Raw genomic sequence first — 16504 nt, forward strand, 5'->3', positions numbered from 1 at the left:
AAAATATTATTCAAATGTAAACATCACATATTCTTGATATTCAGAATATTTAGAAAATTATGTTTATAATTAATCATTCGTGGCGTAAAGAGTGAGAATCTACGTGCTGTTGCATTTTCATTGTACCTGTACCACACCGTACTTGTGCTTATGACGACAGCCCCTCTCACCAGAAGCCCAGGCTGAACGCAGAGGTGCACTCCCTGCTAAAAGCCCGGGGGCTTCCTTCACTTTCTGGTGACAGGACACCTCTCAGAGCAGTCAGTTATCAAGAGGGCAAAGACTGCCTGCGCACACGAAAAAAAATCAGGAACGCCTGTATGATAAAGATCGTCGGTTTATGTAGCTGGGCATCACTGGCTAAGCAAGGGCGGGGGGAGAAACATCGACTGTACCGGTGATATCGCCTTCCCAGACACTCTAGGCAACTTTTGGGTACGCTTGTGCCATTGTGCCCTCACAAGGTGAGCAGCCACTGATGTAACAGCAGCAGACTGAAGTAGGACTCTGGAGAGTCAACCCCCGTAAGACGGCTGAGCCAGAGAACACCCCAGGCCGAGAACTCGGAATGTGCACACCAGCTCACTGACGTCTTCACGGGCATCTTCAACACTCATTCACGCCGTTGTCCACACATGCTTCAAATCAGCCAACGTCATCCCTGCACCGAAAAACTCCACACCTTCAGAACTAAACGATTACTGCCCGGAGACACTGACGCCAATCACCATGAAGTGCTTTGAAACTAATAATGACACTTACAAAAAAAAACTTCATTCCTGCTACACATTGGACAACCACCAACATGCTTACGGACAGAAGCACTCTACGACAGATGTCATATCATCTATATTGCAACTGGTCCTGGCACACCTAGGAAACAAGGGCACTTAAGTAAGATTGCGTTTCTGAATTTCCATCGGCATTCAACATTATTATCCCATAGATCCTGGTGAATAAACTCCTACTCCTGGGTCTAAATACAGCACTGTGCAACGTTGGGATTCCTAAGGAACAGACCTCAGATATTCAGGATGCATAACCGCTTCTCCCTCCCCATCATCCTTAAGACTGGTGCCCATTGCTGTACAATCTGCTCACACATGACTGCACGGCCGGACGCCCGAGCAATCACATCAAGTTCGCCAATGACACGACAGTGGCCGGGCTCATCACAAACAATAATGAGACGGCCTACAGAGAAGTGGTGGGAGAGCTCGAGGCCTGGCGCCAGGTAAATGATCTCTTCCTTCCTGCACACAAGACAAAGGCGACTCACACACTTCTTTGCATCGGCGGCACAGCAGTGGGAACCGCAAGCAGTTTCAAACTCCTGAGAGTACACATCAGACACAGCCCGCCATGGTCCCAGAAGGAAGTTTACCAACACCTCTACTGTCTGAGGAGGCTGAAGAGGGCTGGACTTTGACGTCATTCTCCAGATGTGCAGTAAAGAGCATAAAAAGCTGCATAACGGTGTGGTACAGAAACTGCACTGCAGTGGACCGAAACACTCTACAAAGGGTAGTCCCACTAGCCCACCCGCCGTCAAGGACATATATACGGAAAGCTGCCGTGGAAGGGCAGGTAGCATCATGAAAGATCCCATAGACCCTACTCATCGGCTGTTTCCCCACTCCCATCAGGGAGGAGGCTACGTATCGTCCACGCCAAAACCAGCAGACTCAAAACAGTTACATTCCCAAAGCAGTTAGGCTGATCAACAAACACCTCCATCCTCAAACTCCGTCACTACTTTATTATTTCCCGTCAGACATCTTACGTACAGCCTAGCGTCATATTTGGGCATACAATCTATGTATATAAGCTATCTTATGTATTTATGTTTATTGTATGTTATTATTATGTTCTTTATCTTTCGTGTGTTTTTGTGCTGCATCTGATCCGGAGTAACAACTATTTCGTTCTCCTTTCACTTGTGTATCGGAAATGACATTAAACAATCTTGAATCTTGACCTGACTTCATCAGTTGTTTAACTTACGGATTTATGCTAATCATCAAAATAAGGTACGAATAAGAGACCCTTTCTCTTTTGGCCCATTTCTAAATATAATAAATACTGTGCAAACGGTTATCGGTAATGGATATAGTTGTGGAATGAGCTTGCTATCTCCCCAAAACTGGTCGGGTCAGTTTAGCCAATGTTCTGAATATAAATCGTCATTCAATGTTTAATATTCCTTCTAGATCCCCCAAAAGGTCCCGCGGACATCAATTGTGAACCAGCGCAGAAATGTCCATTTCAATTGTTGCTTTGTCTGAAGCAGTCGGGGAATTTGGGCCAAGCAATTCTGAATAGTTCTTTGGACGTATAAACGTTCTTGTTGCCTGTTCTTAAACTGCATTTGTATTCGTGAAGCAAGGTCAGCATTTCCAATGAAGTATACAAAATGTATAGCCTCAAAGATCTACATAGCTACCAATTCCAGCCTCCTCACGCCCAGAATTTGATTGTGAAAAGTGATAATGAGAGTGAACAGCAGGGTATGGCGAACTTGGATGCACTAGGAAAAATGCGAAGTAGTCACAGGCTGGAGAAATTCTGCGAATGCTAATTTAAGCACCTACACAGAATGCTGAAGGAACTCAGCAAGTCAGGCAGTACCTACGGAGAGGAATAAACTGTCAACGTTTCGGGCCAAGACCCTTCATCGGGACACATCAATATTCACAGTATCAATTTACTGTTAATAATACATTAATCAGTGAAACAATTTAACCATTATAGTTTCCAGCAAAGCATACACGTGGCAGATGGACGTTGCTCTAAAACTACGAGATTACCACACCAACCCTAATCTCAGCGAAAATAAAAAAAAACTTCTTGTGTGAATGCTTCAGTCTGCAGAGCCCAATTCAGTGGACCAACGAAAAGACTTCGGAATCGTCCGTTTTGTTAAAGCACATGTCAAAGCAAACCGACACACAAAGGGAGTCGTGAAAAACTCTGATCAAGTGACTTTATCTTCGGGTTTAAAGTAGTATGGGGCTGCCATGAGCGAAGGCTGTTGCTGTCCCTTTAAACTGCCGACCGGGCTAAAATCCGAAAGTGTGAGGAGCTGCGCCCTCTTGGGTCGGTTCAGATTACTGGTGAAAATCGCTGAATTTCAGAGCCGGGCACCTTAATGCTTGTCGAAGAACGGCTCTTTCCAACTATGGTATTATCCAACCCTGAAGTTTGTTAAAAGATTTGCTAAATACTGTATTTGTAATTGGATTGTTGTGCTGTACAGTCTAATTGACCGAAAGAGTTTACAGTCCGATGTGTATTACATATGTACTATAGTGGATGACGCTCTCTGAAATGTGTAATAAATGGCGTGATATGAAAGTCACAGAACACACTGAGGGAGTCACACACGATAATTATGATTCCATATATACTTGATATTGTTGCACGTGAAAAGCTTATCAATTCCATGGTGACAAATTACTCCATTGTCGTTATTGATCGTGCTTCTACTATAACACATCATTCAGAGGCAGTGGAGTTTTGCAGTATTTTACCATAAATTCTGAGCGCTCTGTGTGATCAGAAGGCCGCGAATTTTTAATATATTTACCAAATATGAGAAAGCCACAAGTCGCGGCTTTGTTTTAAAATAAAACCCCAGATGGCATGGGAAACATGTGCGTACCTGAAAGGTAGTTTAGTGCAAGGTGTTTAAGGTTACGGCTCATATCTTGTTACAGTTTAGCTGGTTATGTAGAGATTAGACTGAAATGTAGCCGATGGGAATGCCTTTTTAACAATGACGATACAGTATGTTCGCATTCTTTGGTTGTCGTCATTAAGACGAGAAAGGATAAGTTCAAAGGAGATGTGCAGAACAAGTTTTTTTACAAAAAGAGAATTCGCGGCCAGGTGTGGTAGTGGAGGCAGTAAGATAGATACATTCAAGAGGCTCTTCGACATGTGAATGTGCAGAGAATGGAGGGTATGGTCCTTGTGCAGGTAGAAAGGTTTAGTTTAGTTAGGTGTTTAATTTCTAGTTTAATTAGCACACCCACCGTGAGCCGAAGGACCTGTTCCTGTGCTGATATACGTTCTTTGTTTTATCGCATTTTGCCACATACCTGCACCTGGATAGAAGACCATAATGCGAAAATAATAATTTTCCTGTAACAAATTTCACGTAGATACCCTTATTTTGGGGCTATTTTTTTCGTCTTATAAGCGTGTCGTGTCGCACAGTTTCTTATTTCGAGTGTTTCAATCTGGCATTGAACTGTGCATCGACTAAGAATAAAAAGTTTAAAACACTAAGCATGAAGAGAGCTCAAGTGGTTGAGAATTATGCAAAGCACACTTCCAGAAAGCCAGACTGACCCTGATACAAGACAGCACCAGCCCAGCCCAGCACTTCAACTAAACTGCCATCAATAATCTCGCCGTAGTAACTTTTATGTACATTAAAGTACACACAAAACAGTAAGAGGAATTATTCCTGTAGGTACTCTAAACAGAACGCTAAAGATTATCGATGCAAAGTTTTAGTATTCAGTAATAACAAGCCCTTACCCACTACCCGACTCTCCTGCTTTCGTCATAACGCACCCCATCCACTCGAAGCTCACACCCAACGTTCTCCGTTTATTAAGGTTGGGAATTTTGTGGAAAGTGTTGATTCAAACCATGAAGTTTACAAGATCAGCACAGTTTTAAAGTTTCGTGTAATGAAAAGAATAATTGAATGTAAAATAGTTTTCAAATCCGTTCGCTTTTTGGGTTGGATAGTAACAGCGAGCTGATTTGTAATAGACTGCAATTTTAACCCCGAACCATCAACCTGCAAGTTTACAGTGTGTTAGAATTTCTCTTTCACTTCTATATCCCAAATAAGTCCAGATGATGCAACAAAGTACGATCTTCATTACTCCCGTCTGAATAAACGTCTGTATTAATGAATTATAAACCCATGAAGCCGTGACCTTAAAACTATAATCAGGAGACACCCCGGCGAAGAAACGCTGTTGAATTCTTTATCGGACTCCTGTCAAAATGAACCCTCTATTTGTCTTGCCCGATCAAGAGAATTAATTAACAAGAAATGCAAACTTTTAATTGGGTGTCAAATGGAATCAGATTTTCTAATAACCAGCAATCCAGATCGAACCTTGCCTCGCTTCTACCTTGTGGGACATGTCAAAAAATTGTGTCTTGCTCTGGATATTTTACGCGAGAAAATGATGAATTTCGGTAGTTAATTTATCGATCGCAGCTCCCATTCCCGCATGTTTTATTTTAGAAGCCATTAATCAATGAAGAAAAACATGAGTGCGCTCTCTGCATTTAATACAGTGCGCCTTATTTCAGTCCAACAAATTTGCTTGGAATATCCACATCGATTGTTGAATCAGATTTTTTACACACACAATGCATACAGATACACAGAACTGATAATCTAATTGCGTTGTAGGATGTGATTATTTTGAAAACCTAGTCTGTTTTTGACCCTTTAGCAGAGATCATAATGCGTAACACTGTGAGAAATGTTGCTTTCCCATCGTTGCACGGCGGTTTACACAAAGCAGCCAGGTACAATAAACGAAATATAAGCTGAATATTAATTTCACGTTGTTATCAGATCGGTTAAACACATCGCCTACGAGCAGAATTCATCAATCAAGTAAATGTCAGCGTGTTCCTAAACGCGAGGAATACGATGTATTGCAGCAATTAGACTTTGCTTAAATAAATTTACATTTTTTTGCTATAATCGACAGAATGCATTAACGAACTGACCTGGCTGCTGTTGGACACTTTGACAAACAGACGGACATGTAAGACTTTGCAATTTCTCCCAGAGGACTCTTCTTAATCAGACAGCTAGTGAGCTCCCTTATTGCTCTTTGCCTCCCAAGTTCAAAAATTCCCTAGTGCAAAGAGCTTTTATTTCCCTCCCCACTATATAGTTCTTTTATTTTCTTTAATTGAAATCAGATTTATAAAGGTGGCAAAACTGAACGTTACGGGCGGCAGACTGACAATAGAATTTACAACTTTAACATTGAAAGATCTTGAGTTTTGGCTTGATGCTCTTTCTCCATGTGTGAGTTATTGAAATGATAATTGTGTTGTGTAGCTCGAACATTCCTCGAAATGAAGTCAACACGCTGCTTCTATAAGTATGGTATGATACGGTATGATATTACACGCGAATGATTGCCTATGCATTTTAGTACAGAGATTAACAGTCGATATCCAAATCAATGGCAAATGATGTAACTAGTAAGAGACTACAACACAACCGGTATCCATAGCGTTTCATGGAGGTTCCGTCTGTTGTGATTCTTCTAATAATCTGGATTCCCATACAGAATGAACTTGAGAATATAATATGATAAAGCTCTTATGACAGGTATTTATCTAGTTCCACTCAGTTTTATCTTTGATTGGCGTTTGTTTCTAGTGCCACATAACACGAATGAAAAGTAAATCGCATAGTCTGAAACATCGGTTCACAGTGAACCGCCAATACGGTCACGACTGTAGTGTTACTAGAGTCTAGCACAGTGTATTATTAGTACAGTACGCACCATCAGTCGTTGCTTTAGAAATCTGAAGTTCAGAGTTCACACTATTTTGAAAACACATTGGCATAATGCATTCTTTTTAACTGAAGCAAATGTTTCATCGTCAACTTTATTTCGCACCAAAATTCCTCTCCGGTGATTGTGTTTGCTTTATCACTGTGTGTTATCAATCTATAGACTAGATGACGGACGACCTTGTCAAAATGACGCCAGTCAAAACATTTCCAGCGCTGCCCCACTGGAGTTAGTGGAATATGCGCCGCTTTAGATAGAGATGCAATCCAAACAGCGCAGCTAGTTTCTCAGGACTTGCTCGCATTCAGAAGGGGTTTGCGTGGGGAATGCGGGGAATTGATTAAAGGACCGGCCACTGAATCTCAAACCTGGATATTCCAATTGCACGTTAAAAGAATTTAAACTGGTGAATAAAAAGTGTTAGGAAAAGGACAATGAAAGCTGGACCAGGAAAGAAAAAAAGTTAGTGATGAAAGAAACGGAGCATACACACATACATGCTCGTGATTGAAAAGAATAGAGGCCTGACGTTAGAAGCAGGAACAGCGGTGACAGTAAAGCGTTAATGCCCAGAAAGAATTGAAATATTCAAAGTTTAGGATAAAACTCTGCCAGTTCAAATCTGGTCATGGGTATTTAAACCCTATTATAACATACACTTACCTGGCTCGCCCAAATTACTTAATCGCACTCTTCTATTATTGTGATCACTGGAACAGATAGAACTTGTGTAAGTCTCACCAACACTTCAGAGAATGGATCACATATGCACATTATTAGAATACATTATACAGACTGTAAAACGGAACATTACTCAACTTGTGCAATGAGAAGTACAGTATAATGCAAATACAGACATTCCTGTTTATGACTGCCGTGCTGCAAGTTTCGCCATATCTTTGTGGAAATATGATATTGTACGGTGGTCAGGGGTGGAAATCGCATATAGTGAGCGGGGTGTGGTTGCTTTTTCGTTTTGATCAATGTTATATTACTGACTACCACACACCGCCACCCCTCTCCTCCCCCCCCCCCCCCCGACTACTCTAATCTGTGCTGTCGTAAAAACCACGTGTCCAGCTCCAAGTCCGCTTGTAAACGTTCTAGGAACCTTAGATGAGAAGGATTCTGTGGCTCGGATCTAACACGCGCCGACCTCTCAGACAAGAAACATGCTTTTCGGACAAATAAGTAGCGAAACATAAAGATAGCAAGAATTTTATTTTCTTTAAATCTGCATCCAGAGTGAAATAACATCGTGGGTAAGTACAATCTAAACTACGTTATTTGGTACCGTAATTTCTCAGACGGACGGAAGCTCCAAGTTGGCAGCTGATCCAGAGAGTTCTGCAAGTTCTGAATATCACTTTATGAATTTACTTCTGTGAGGGATGTGGTGAGAACAGTGCCATGTTACGTTTACGCGGTATCTCAAAGCGTGTAGGCAACATTAAAAGATTCAGGTGTCCTTTTGGAGACATGGTGACTCGTCCATTTGGTGTGCGTAAAGATGCACATTTTTAAACTCTAGTTTTCCGTGTGTGTGTGTGTGTGTGTGTGTGTGTGTGTGTGTGTGTGTGTGTGTGTGTGTGTGTGTGTGTGTGTGTGTGTGTGTGTGTGTGTGTGTGTGTGTCTGTGCGCGCCCATGCGTTCCGCAATTGAAAACAAAAGCGTTGTAATTACTTAGCGTCTCACTTTAATAGTCGTCAATTACAGAACACACTATATTCACTCTAACCGCAGCTTATCCAGGTTGTGTACCTGCCAGTGGAACACTTCTCAATGATTTGGTAAAACGTATTTTTTGCATTGAAATGTGTCAGTGCTAAATATGTTATAATAAACGTTTTGGTTTAGATATCACGCATAAAGTCCAAGAAATGACTTAACACGATTAAAAGTTTAACTTAGGGTAACTTGACGCTTTACTTAGTTATTAGCCAATGTTTTGTTTTCTTTAAAGTTGGAAATCTTTAGAGATGATGAAACCCAGCGAGCACAGCGGATCAGCTTTCCTGAAGGTCGATCCTGCCTATATCCAGCATTGGAAGCAGCTCTTCCCCCAGACCCAACTGAAAGTCGGTTCATTGACAGTGATTCCCAACCAGCTGCAGCCGCTCGACAGAGCTGGCCCGGCAAGCGAGAGCCTCCGCCAGCACTCGGGACCCCTCACCTCCACGACGTCTTCCACCGCCTCCTCGGCCTCTTCTTCGGCGTGTTCCCTGTCCCTGTCCGGCCTGACCCCCGTCACGGTGCCGCAGATCTCCGTGTTAGGGCAGCTCGCGGGTTCCGATCCACCCCTGACGCTCAACGGCAATCCGAGCAAGGAGCTTTGTTCACCCGAGACAGAGAGGACGCCGAGATTCTCCTTCACAACGGAGGATCTGGACTATTATTTGTACGGACAGCAGAGAATGGAGATCATCCCTCTTAACAACCACGGCACCGACCCCAATAACCGTGAGTGATCCTTACCTTCTTCTCCAACACTTTACATGTGCATTGTCGCTGTATGTAACCTTTTCTCCAAAATCAGTTTAATGCAGAAACATTTCACACCGCAGTGTAGACAAAGTGTGGCAAAATAATAAAATGCGATGGCCCCAAGCAGAATGCTCACCAACGTGCATCCCCTTATTAAATAATAATTCTCACAAGTGAGATCTCTGTCTTTTATATATTCGGCTCCTTTGACGATGTAAACAAGTTTGTCACATTGCGATTTCACCCCTACCCCGTATCAACGACGTAAAATGGCAAAACGTGTTGCATGAGCCCGTTACTGAGAGCACGAAGCACGGCAAGGTAGCGAGATTCGCTTTGCTTGTTAACCTTACAATCAAAAACCCCTTTCCTTGTCGGAATCTGAAGCAAAGAATTCTGAACCGACGAAAAGTTCTTTCAGGGAACTGCCTCAATTTGCAATTTTGCATCCGTTGCTTTGATACAACTGCATGTAAATTTCTCTTGAAATCTGGCCCAGCAAGCGTATTATTACAAGTCAACTATGAAAGTATTTCCAGCCAATCTGGCAGCAATATGCTTTATCGGCAATCAAACATTGGAACATTCAATCAAACAGTTGAGTGGCTAGAGATGTCTCCGGCAAACCTTTAAAAAGATAGGATGCATTTCGACAATTGATAATACCTTACAGACTATTGCAAAACGTCGTGTAGAATATGACTCAATTTGGATGCATTGAAATGAGAGGCAAAAGGTCAGTGGGAGGATGAACACGCAATTTTTAGCCCTCCCTAATCAGTATCATAATTACAGTGATGGTTAAAATATGCATTTTCAAAGGCACTGCCTGCTACAGGCCTGAGCGTGATTTTACTTATGTCCTGAGTGACGTGGACTTCAAACCACCAGTTTTAAAAAGCCTCCCATTAATGATACTGTAACTTTTTAGTTTGAACAGGTAGACATTTGACAGGGACTTACTGGAGAAGTATAATTCTATCATTGACACACTCAGGACAGACATTTGTTTTCTCGAATCCATAGATACTTTTTTGTTTGATCGATATTTTTTTTTCAACAGCTAAGCCGAGATAACTCATTTCATATATAGAGCGGCTTGGATGAATGGGCAAGGTCTTCACAGATGCTGAGATAAACAGAAATCAGTGAAAGATTCCACTGCAAGACTGAGATAGATTCCGGATAGAATTAACTGATAAAAGCCACCCAACTTTCCGATCCCATATTCTTTCAAAATCTCAGAATAAAGTATCCAAAAAGATCAAACGTGTCAAATTAGCACATATTTACCATAATCTAAACAGTCAGCTGTAGAGTGACCAACACTTCTAACTATTGCTTTATTATCCATATTTCCTTTGGTTGAAAGGTGGTGAATGTTTATTTAACGTGATAAAATGGTCCATCAGCACTAATCTCCATCGATAACTGCCAGACAAAGATGAGCGATGAGCGGACAAGACACAATTAATTGCCACTAGTTTTCTGGAGAAAGCTGGCCGAATCGACTATATCAGGGCACCGATCGATCGCCTCAGAGATGCTATTCATCATCTCGGTATTGTTTGGGTCTCTTAGGGACGAGCCGCAGTTTTATCTAAAAATCCTATCTGTCTTCCCCCAAACTCCGTCAGCCTGGCAAAATCCAATCAGCTGCCCAACGGCGCCATCCAGCCCCAGTCTTCATTTTTATATCAAGGAACACTCAGGGTATCGGTGAAAAAAATATGACAGCAAGGGAGCCAAGTGAGGGGCTTGTACTCACACCACAATCAGTTGTATAGCAGATCCTGGGAATATTTTCATAAATATGTTTATAAATGACGGTTGACCACAACATGAGATAGTAATGGATCTACTCCAAACCGATATATCTATAAGATGATGAACACTTGTCAACCAACGAATTTAGAACCTTCAAGAGAGATTTGCATAGCGCGCGGGGAAATAGGCGCGGAGAGGTTGCAAACTCACACTTTTGTCATTTTAATGCGATTCTGTCTACAACAAAACAAAATTAGTGCACAATAGAATGTGTCTCCGGTATTGATTCATTCAAAGATGTTTAGGTTATAGAGACAGGATATTTTATAGCATGCACATTTTGTTCTGGTTTTTTTTGGCATTTCTCATACACTGTAACCATGTGCGATATATGCTCTGACAGTTTAAAATGGACAAGTCTATTCGGTTACTTGCATTTATTGTGCGCTGAAAGTAGTGGACGCCGATAACAGTAACCAATGATTAAATGTAAAGTGCATTAAGAACTGGTCTTGATATTATTTATGAACTTAAAATTGGTATTGAAAATGTTTCAGAAAGCAAGCTGATAGTGACGATAAACGATTTGTTCAACGTAAGGCACCTCAGTCTGTCGGTTAAAGACAATTTCTACCATTAGCTTAGATATTTTCCAGATAACAGCTTGTCCAGGTGATTAGCGAAAAATAAAGATTTCTATCTAAACATTAAACAAGAAGTTTATACAACGACGTGTTATAGTGGAATTTAGTTACGTGGGAATGTATAATTCATTTAATGAAAAGCAGATAGCAGGGCGACTGCAATCTCCAACACTCAATGTGTCATAACACTGAAACCATTTTGAAAATGAGTGCGTACAGCAAGTGGGTACAATAATTATTAAGAAACTTTTCGGGTAATGTCGCGGTGCAGAAGTGTTTGGTCTTCTCGAACCGTCATGGTATCAAACGCTATTTAAGGAATGCAACAAAAAGGACAGATTGTCTGAAGGCCTATTTAGTTTTCGGCATCAAAGATGGGATTTGACGTTGTATTTGTGATTTTGGATGTAGTGAATGAAAGTGTGCACATATACTAAACCGAATGTAGCAAATTAAACCAGTTCATTAATAACTGTTTTGACATATTTCTTCTTTCCCATTTTGTAAATAATAACGTCATAAAATATTATAAAATATCTTATTTGCAGAAATATATGCAAACTTAAGAACCCTTTGGTGATGAAACACTAAAATATCTAGAGTTCTGTTACGGAAAGTCACCCATAAATTTCAACAGGGACGTTTGATTTGCACGTGTAATAATCTCAGAAGCAAGTTAACTGACCGAGCCGCGTTAAATAGACTGAAAGTGACCCAGCTGCTGTAAACTTTGAATTAAGTTGAGAAGGGAAAATCTGGCATCCATTGTTTAACGTGAAAGGGCCGAGTAGTCCGGGGAAGGGTCTCCCTTTCTGAAGAAAAACGGAAAGCAAGAACTCAGGACCGCTGCAGACTTAGGTTAGTTTCAATCTCCGAGCTCCTTCTCCCATTCATAAATTCAGACACGGTAGTTCAGCACAACCAATCCAATATTTCCTCCTGTTCGACACGCTGCAACTAATTTGCAGAAGCGAAAAGAAATGGCAAGTGTTGTTGCCGCCCGCGCTAGGATAGTTAGTACACCGAGCACACTAACTGCAGTTTTAAATTTAAGACTAACATCCCGTGATATTTGAAGCTCCTGGCATTTCTTAAGTCCCAACTTGTTATCCCTACACAAGATTACTATTTATATAAAGGTTCGTCACGTGTCGGGTATGAAGAATATGTTTTATGTGTTTGCCTGTTGCAAACATTTCTGCCGAGAACCACGATATAATAGTTTTTAACTGCGGAATGGATTCAGTTTCCAATGTGAAGTGCATCTGGAAGAACGTGACGACTTCTTGATTATTTACAATTTTTGGAAACCAGTTACACTGGACGGCAAGCAAAGGCATATACTTACAAAAGTAAAGCGATTAATCGCGTTGCTGGGTCACAAATGACAGGCAATATGATTTCCTGAATGATTTCTCATTCATTTTACATCCTCTTGCTTCGCTCGAATCTCGTAATGAATTGAGTTTGCTATTCTTTAACTGGCACGTTTATTTCAATAACGCAGCTTTCTTGCTACTTAATAATTGTTTGGACTAAGCTGCCCACCTCCGAGACGTCGCGGCAGATGGTGGCATCCATTCATATTATTGTTCTTATTTCCAAGTTTTAAAACCAAGCAAAAGATGCAGAGGTGACGCGGGTAACATCCATTAAAGCCAGATAAGAGGCGGTGGCCTATCCTAGGCTGCCAGCTTCAATTGCGTTAAAATAAACCTCGAGGGATCCTTAAAGTGCACTGAAATGCAGTATAACAAATGGAGAAGTGTTAAATAGAGGTAGAACACAAAATGCAAATAATTCGCTGAGGGATTTGCAACACGACATTGATGTATAGAGTTATTAGGGGAAATACCTAGGCGCGAACACTTGGGGTAAGTTGGTACACTGCCACAATGTATGAACAGACCTGTAATTCAGAATTTACTGTATGGCCATACATACTGGCAATGAAAGGGCGGGCGGGAAATAAAGAAAACTCGCCTCGGTCTAAATATATACTAAGTCTGATAGCTCGCAATTTACTAACCAAAACTAAACTTTAAATTCCATTGTTATGCTTTGAATGGGTGTGTGAGTTAATTAGGGATTGACATTTTTAACTATAGTTTTTGCAAGTTTTAAAGCACTTTGTCAGCTCTGTGATATGTTGGAGTTTCGCTTTCCATTATATTTATCCGCTTTCACCTGCCATTGGTCTGCCACCTAGGAGAAGACGATGTTATGAAAAGTCATCGCGTTATGAAAAGATAAAATATGCAACCACGCCATTTTGCGGTTCTATAAATCCACCTTTCTTCTTTCTTGTGTTTGCGTTGGTGAAATTTTTGCAGGTCTTAGATGTTTTAGTAAATTATACGGGGAAATATTTTGCCACCTGCTATTTCCAGCCGTGTCCGTCTAATGGATCCCCCCCATCCCGCCCCCGTCCTTCACAGCTCGTTCTGACATATGGCGTTCAGCAGATGCTAGACATCTTCAGCAACGCACACAACTCAGCCGGTCAGGCAGCATTATGGAGAGAAACATACAGTCGATCTTTCGGTCTGGACCAGAAAGGAAGGAGACTAAAGTTAGAATAAAACGGGGGGAGGGTGGGGTGTACAAGCTGGCAGGTGATAGGTGAGTCCAAACGAGGAGGAAGGTAGTTAAGTGGGTGGGGGACGGGGGAGGTGATATGAGAATCTGGAGGGTGTGATAGGTGGAAATGGTAAAGAACTGAATAAGAAGGAATCTGATAGGAGAGGATAGTAGACCATGGGAATAAAGGGAGGGAGGTTGGAAAACAGAGGGATGTGATAGGCAGCTCATGAGGGTAAGAGAAGGGGTGAGGAGAATCACCACAATGACAAGAAACAAAGGGAGACAGTAGGAACAGAGGGCAATGACTACTGGAAGTTAGAGAAATCAAGGTTCATTCACACCTATGACTGGTAGCTTCTCACATGATTCCCTTTCACCCACCCATCTACCTCTCTCCTCCCTGGGTTTATCTATTACCTTCCAGCTTATGCTTCTCCCCCACCCTTTTATTTTGGCCTCTGCCCCTTCCTTTCCAGGCCTGATGAAGGTTCTAGGCCCGAAACATCGACTGTTCATTTTCCTCCATAGATAATACCTGACCAGCTGAAGTCCTCTGGCATTTTGTGTGTGCTGCCCTTTCTATTCCATTGCATTCCAGTCTGCTTACTGGTAAATCAAAGAAAGCTTCTCTAATATGCCCTCTTGAATAACCTCTCCCTCCGCATTGGCATGCACTCGGTCTTTTCGCTCAAGGTGTCCACTTCACCTTGTTGATTGACCTACCTTTCTAGTCTGAAATCTTTCATGTAGATAGTACTTCCTCCAGAACAATTTTTTTACTCTCATTGTCAATATGTGTACGATGAAAGAAAGGTACTGCATAAATGTAATCACAAGTGGAAATCCTGATGAAGGGCCTCTGCCCAAAATATCAGCTGTACACTTCCCACCATAGATGCCGTTTAACCTGCTGAATACCTCCAGCATTTTGTGTGTGTTGCATAAATATAATGCTGTTATTAACACTGTAGTTGTCTTTCACCAGTCAGTGCAATTTTCTTATGTGATTCCGACTGTCTCTGTCCCCTGCTCCTTCATAACACTGAAAATATCCACATCCTTTAGACTCAATCTAACTTGTGTTTAATTCACAGCTTGGATTAACCTATCTGCTCCTCTTGCCTCTCACTCTTACTTTCCCTCAGCTGTCAGATTAATCCACGGTCTCCTGATCCCTGCCTGCTCTGCTGTTGCATTGTTTGTGCTCTTTCTGATGTCACTCGTTACAAGTTGTTCTCCTTCCCTCAGGCTGTGACATGTGTGCTGACAATCGGAATGGCGAGTGCCCAATGCACGGACCACTCCACTCACTGCGTCGTCTCGTGGGCACAAGCAGCAGTGCAGGAACAGCTCCACCCGATGTGCCCTGTGGACTGCGTGAGCTGCCACGAGAGGTGTGCCTGTGTACCAGTACGGTGCCAGGCCTGGGCTATGGCATCTGCGCAGCACAACGCATCCCACAGGGAACTTGGCTGGGACCTTACCAGGGAGTTTCCATCTCCAGGGAAAAGGTGCAACTGGGAGGTCTCAGGAACAGCCGTCATCTCTGGGAGGTAAGAAGAAGCCCTTAAACCATGTGAACATCAATGTGCACTGAACAACTCATTAGCTTATCTGTGGCATAAATATTTTTATAATCAAATACAATAAGAAAATATAATTTCTGCGTCTAATCATCATACAAGCTGAACCAAATAAATCAGATCACTGAATTCTAGTTCGTTTAAGAACATAAGACTATAGCCTAATTATTATTTTATCGGAATGCAGTAACTTTTTTTAATTATGAAAGCAATATTGTGCATTTTTGATGCTATTTTCCATTTACTTGTTCATTTTCAGCAATATCTGTAGGAATGAGTTTTTTAAAAAATATTGATTCTATGCAATTTCCTCAATTCTACATAAATCAGATTTTAAAAATAGTGAACTTTTTTTTATTTTTTCCTCATAGCCTGATCCTTCTGTTAATGTCTTTCTTTCTCCTTCTTTGTTGGATCTGATCATAAATTTATGCATTATAATTCACCTACATTTTTAGTCCAACCTTTATTTATTTCTCAGTCTTTTCATTTCCTTAAGGTGATCACTTATGCTGTTTAAAGTTTTCAGAAAGGTGTTAGTTATCTTTATTGCTTTATTATTAGTTTGCATTTCCATCAATTACACAGGCCAAATAAAGCATAATGAGCAATTGTAACTAATCTTAGAGAAAACAAAATGTTTAATTTCATCTAAGTTTGTCCAATGATATTTCCTGGAAATTTATTACTGTCTATCAGTATAAAGCTCAACATTTTTGTTGAAATGAGATACTACCCAACCAGTGCACCAACATGAAAGCATATCTGCAATAATACCCAATTCATATGCAAAAATGTTATTTATTTTGTAATTCATCACAGCAAAATATGAAGAATATGAATTGTAATTACAGATTCATCAAAGTAT

At 41.3% G+C, this 16504-nt stretch overlaps 1 protein-coding gene across 1 annotated transcript in view; it reads left to right on the forward strand.

Moving 5' to 3' along the window:
- Window positions 1–7713: 7713 nt before the first annotated feature.
- prdm6 (PR domain containing 6) overlaps window positions 7714–16504 on the forward strand; it is a 195734-nt gene continuing 186943 nt past the window's right edge. Inside the window, exons 1-3 of the mRNA XM_073069490.1 lie at window positions 7714–7837; window positions 8539–9035; window positions 15302–15606. Of these exons, the coding sequence (XP_072925591.1) occupies window positions 8555–9035; window positions 15302–15606 (786 nt within the window). The 5' untranslated portion in view covers window positions 7714–7837; window positions 8539–8554. The remainder of the gene's footprint in view (window positions 7838–8538; window positions 9036–15301; window positions 15607–16504) is intronic.

Source organism: Hemitrygon akajei, chromosome 2 (genome assembly GCF_048418815.1).
Source record: "Hemitrygon akajei chromosome 2, sHemAka1.3, whole genome shotgun sequence".
In the NCBI taxonomy this organism is placed as follows: Eukaryota; Metazoa; Chordata; class Chondrichthyes; order Myliobatiformes; family Dasyatidae; genus Hemitrygon; species Hemitrygon akajei.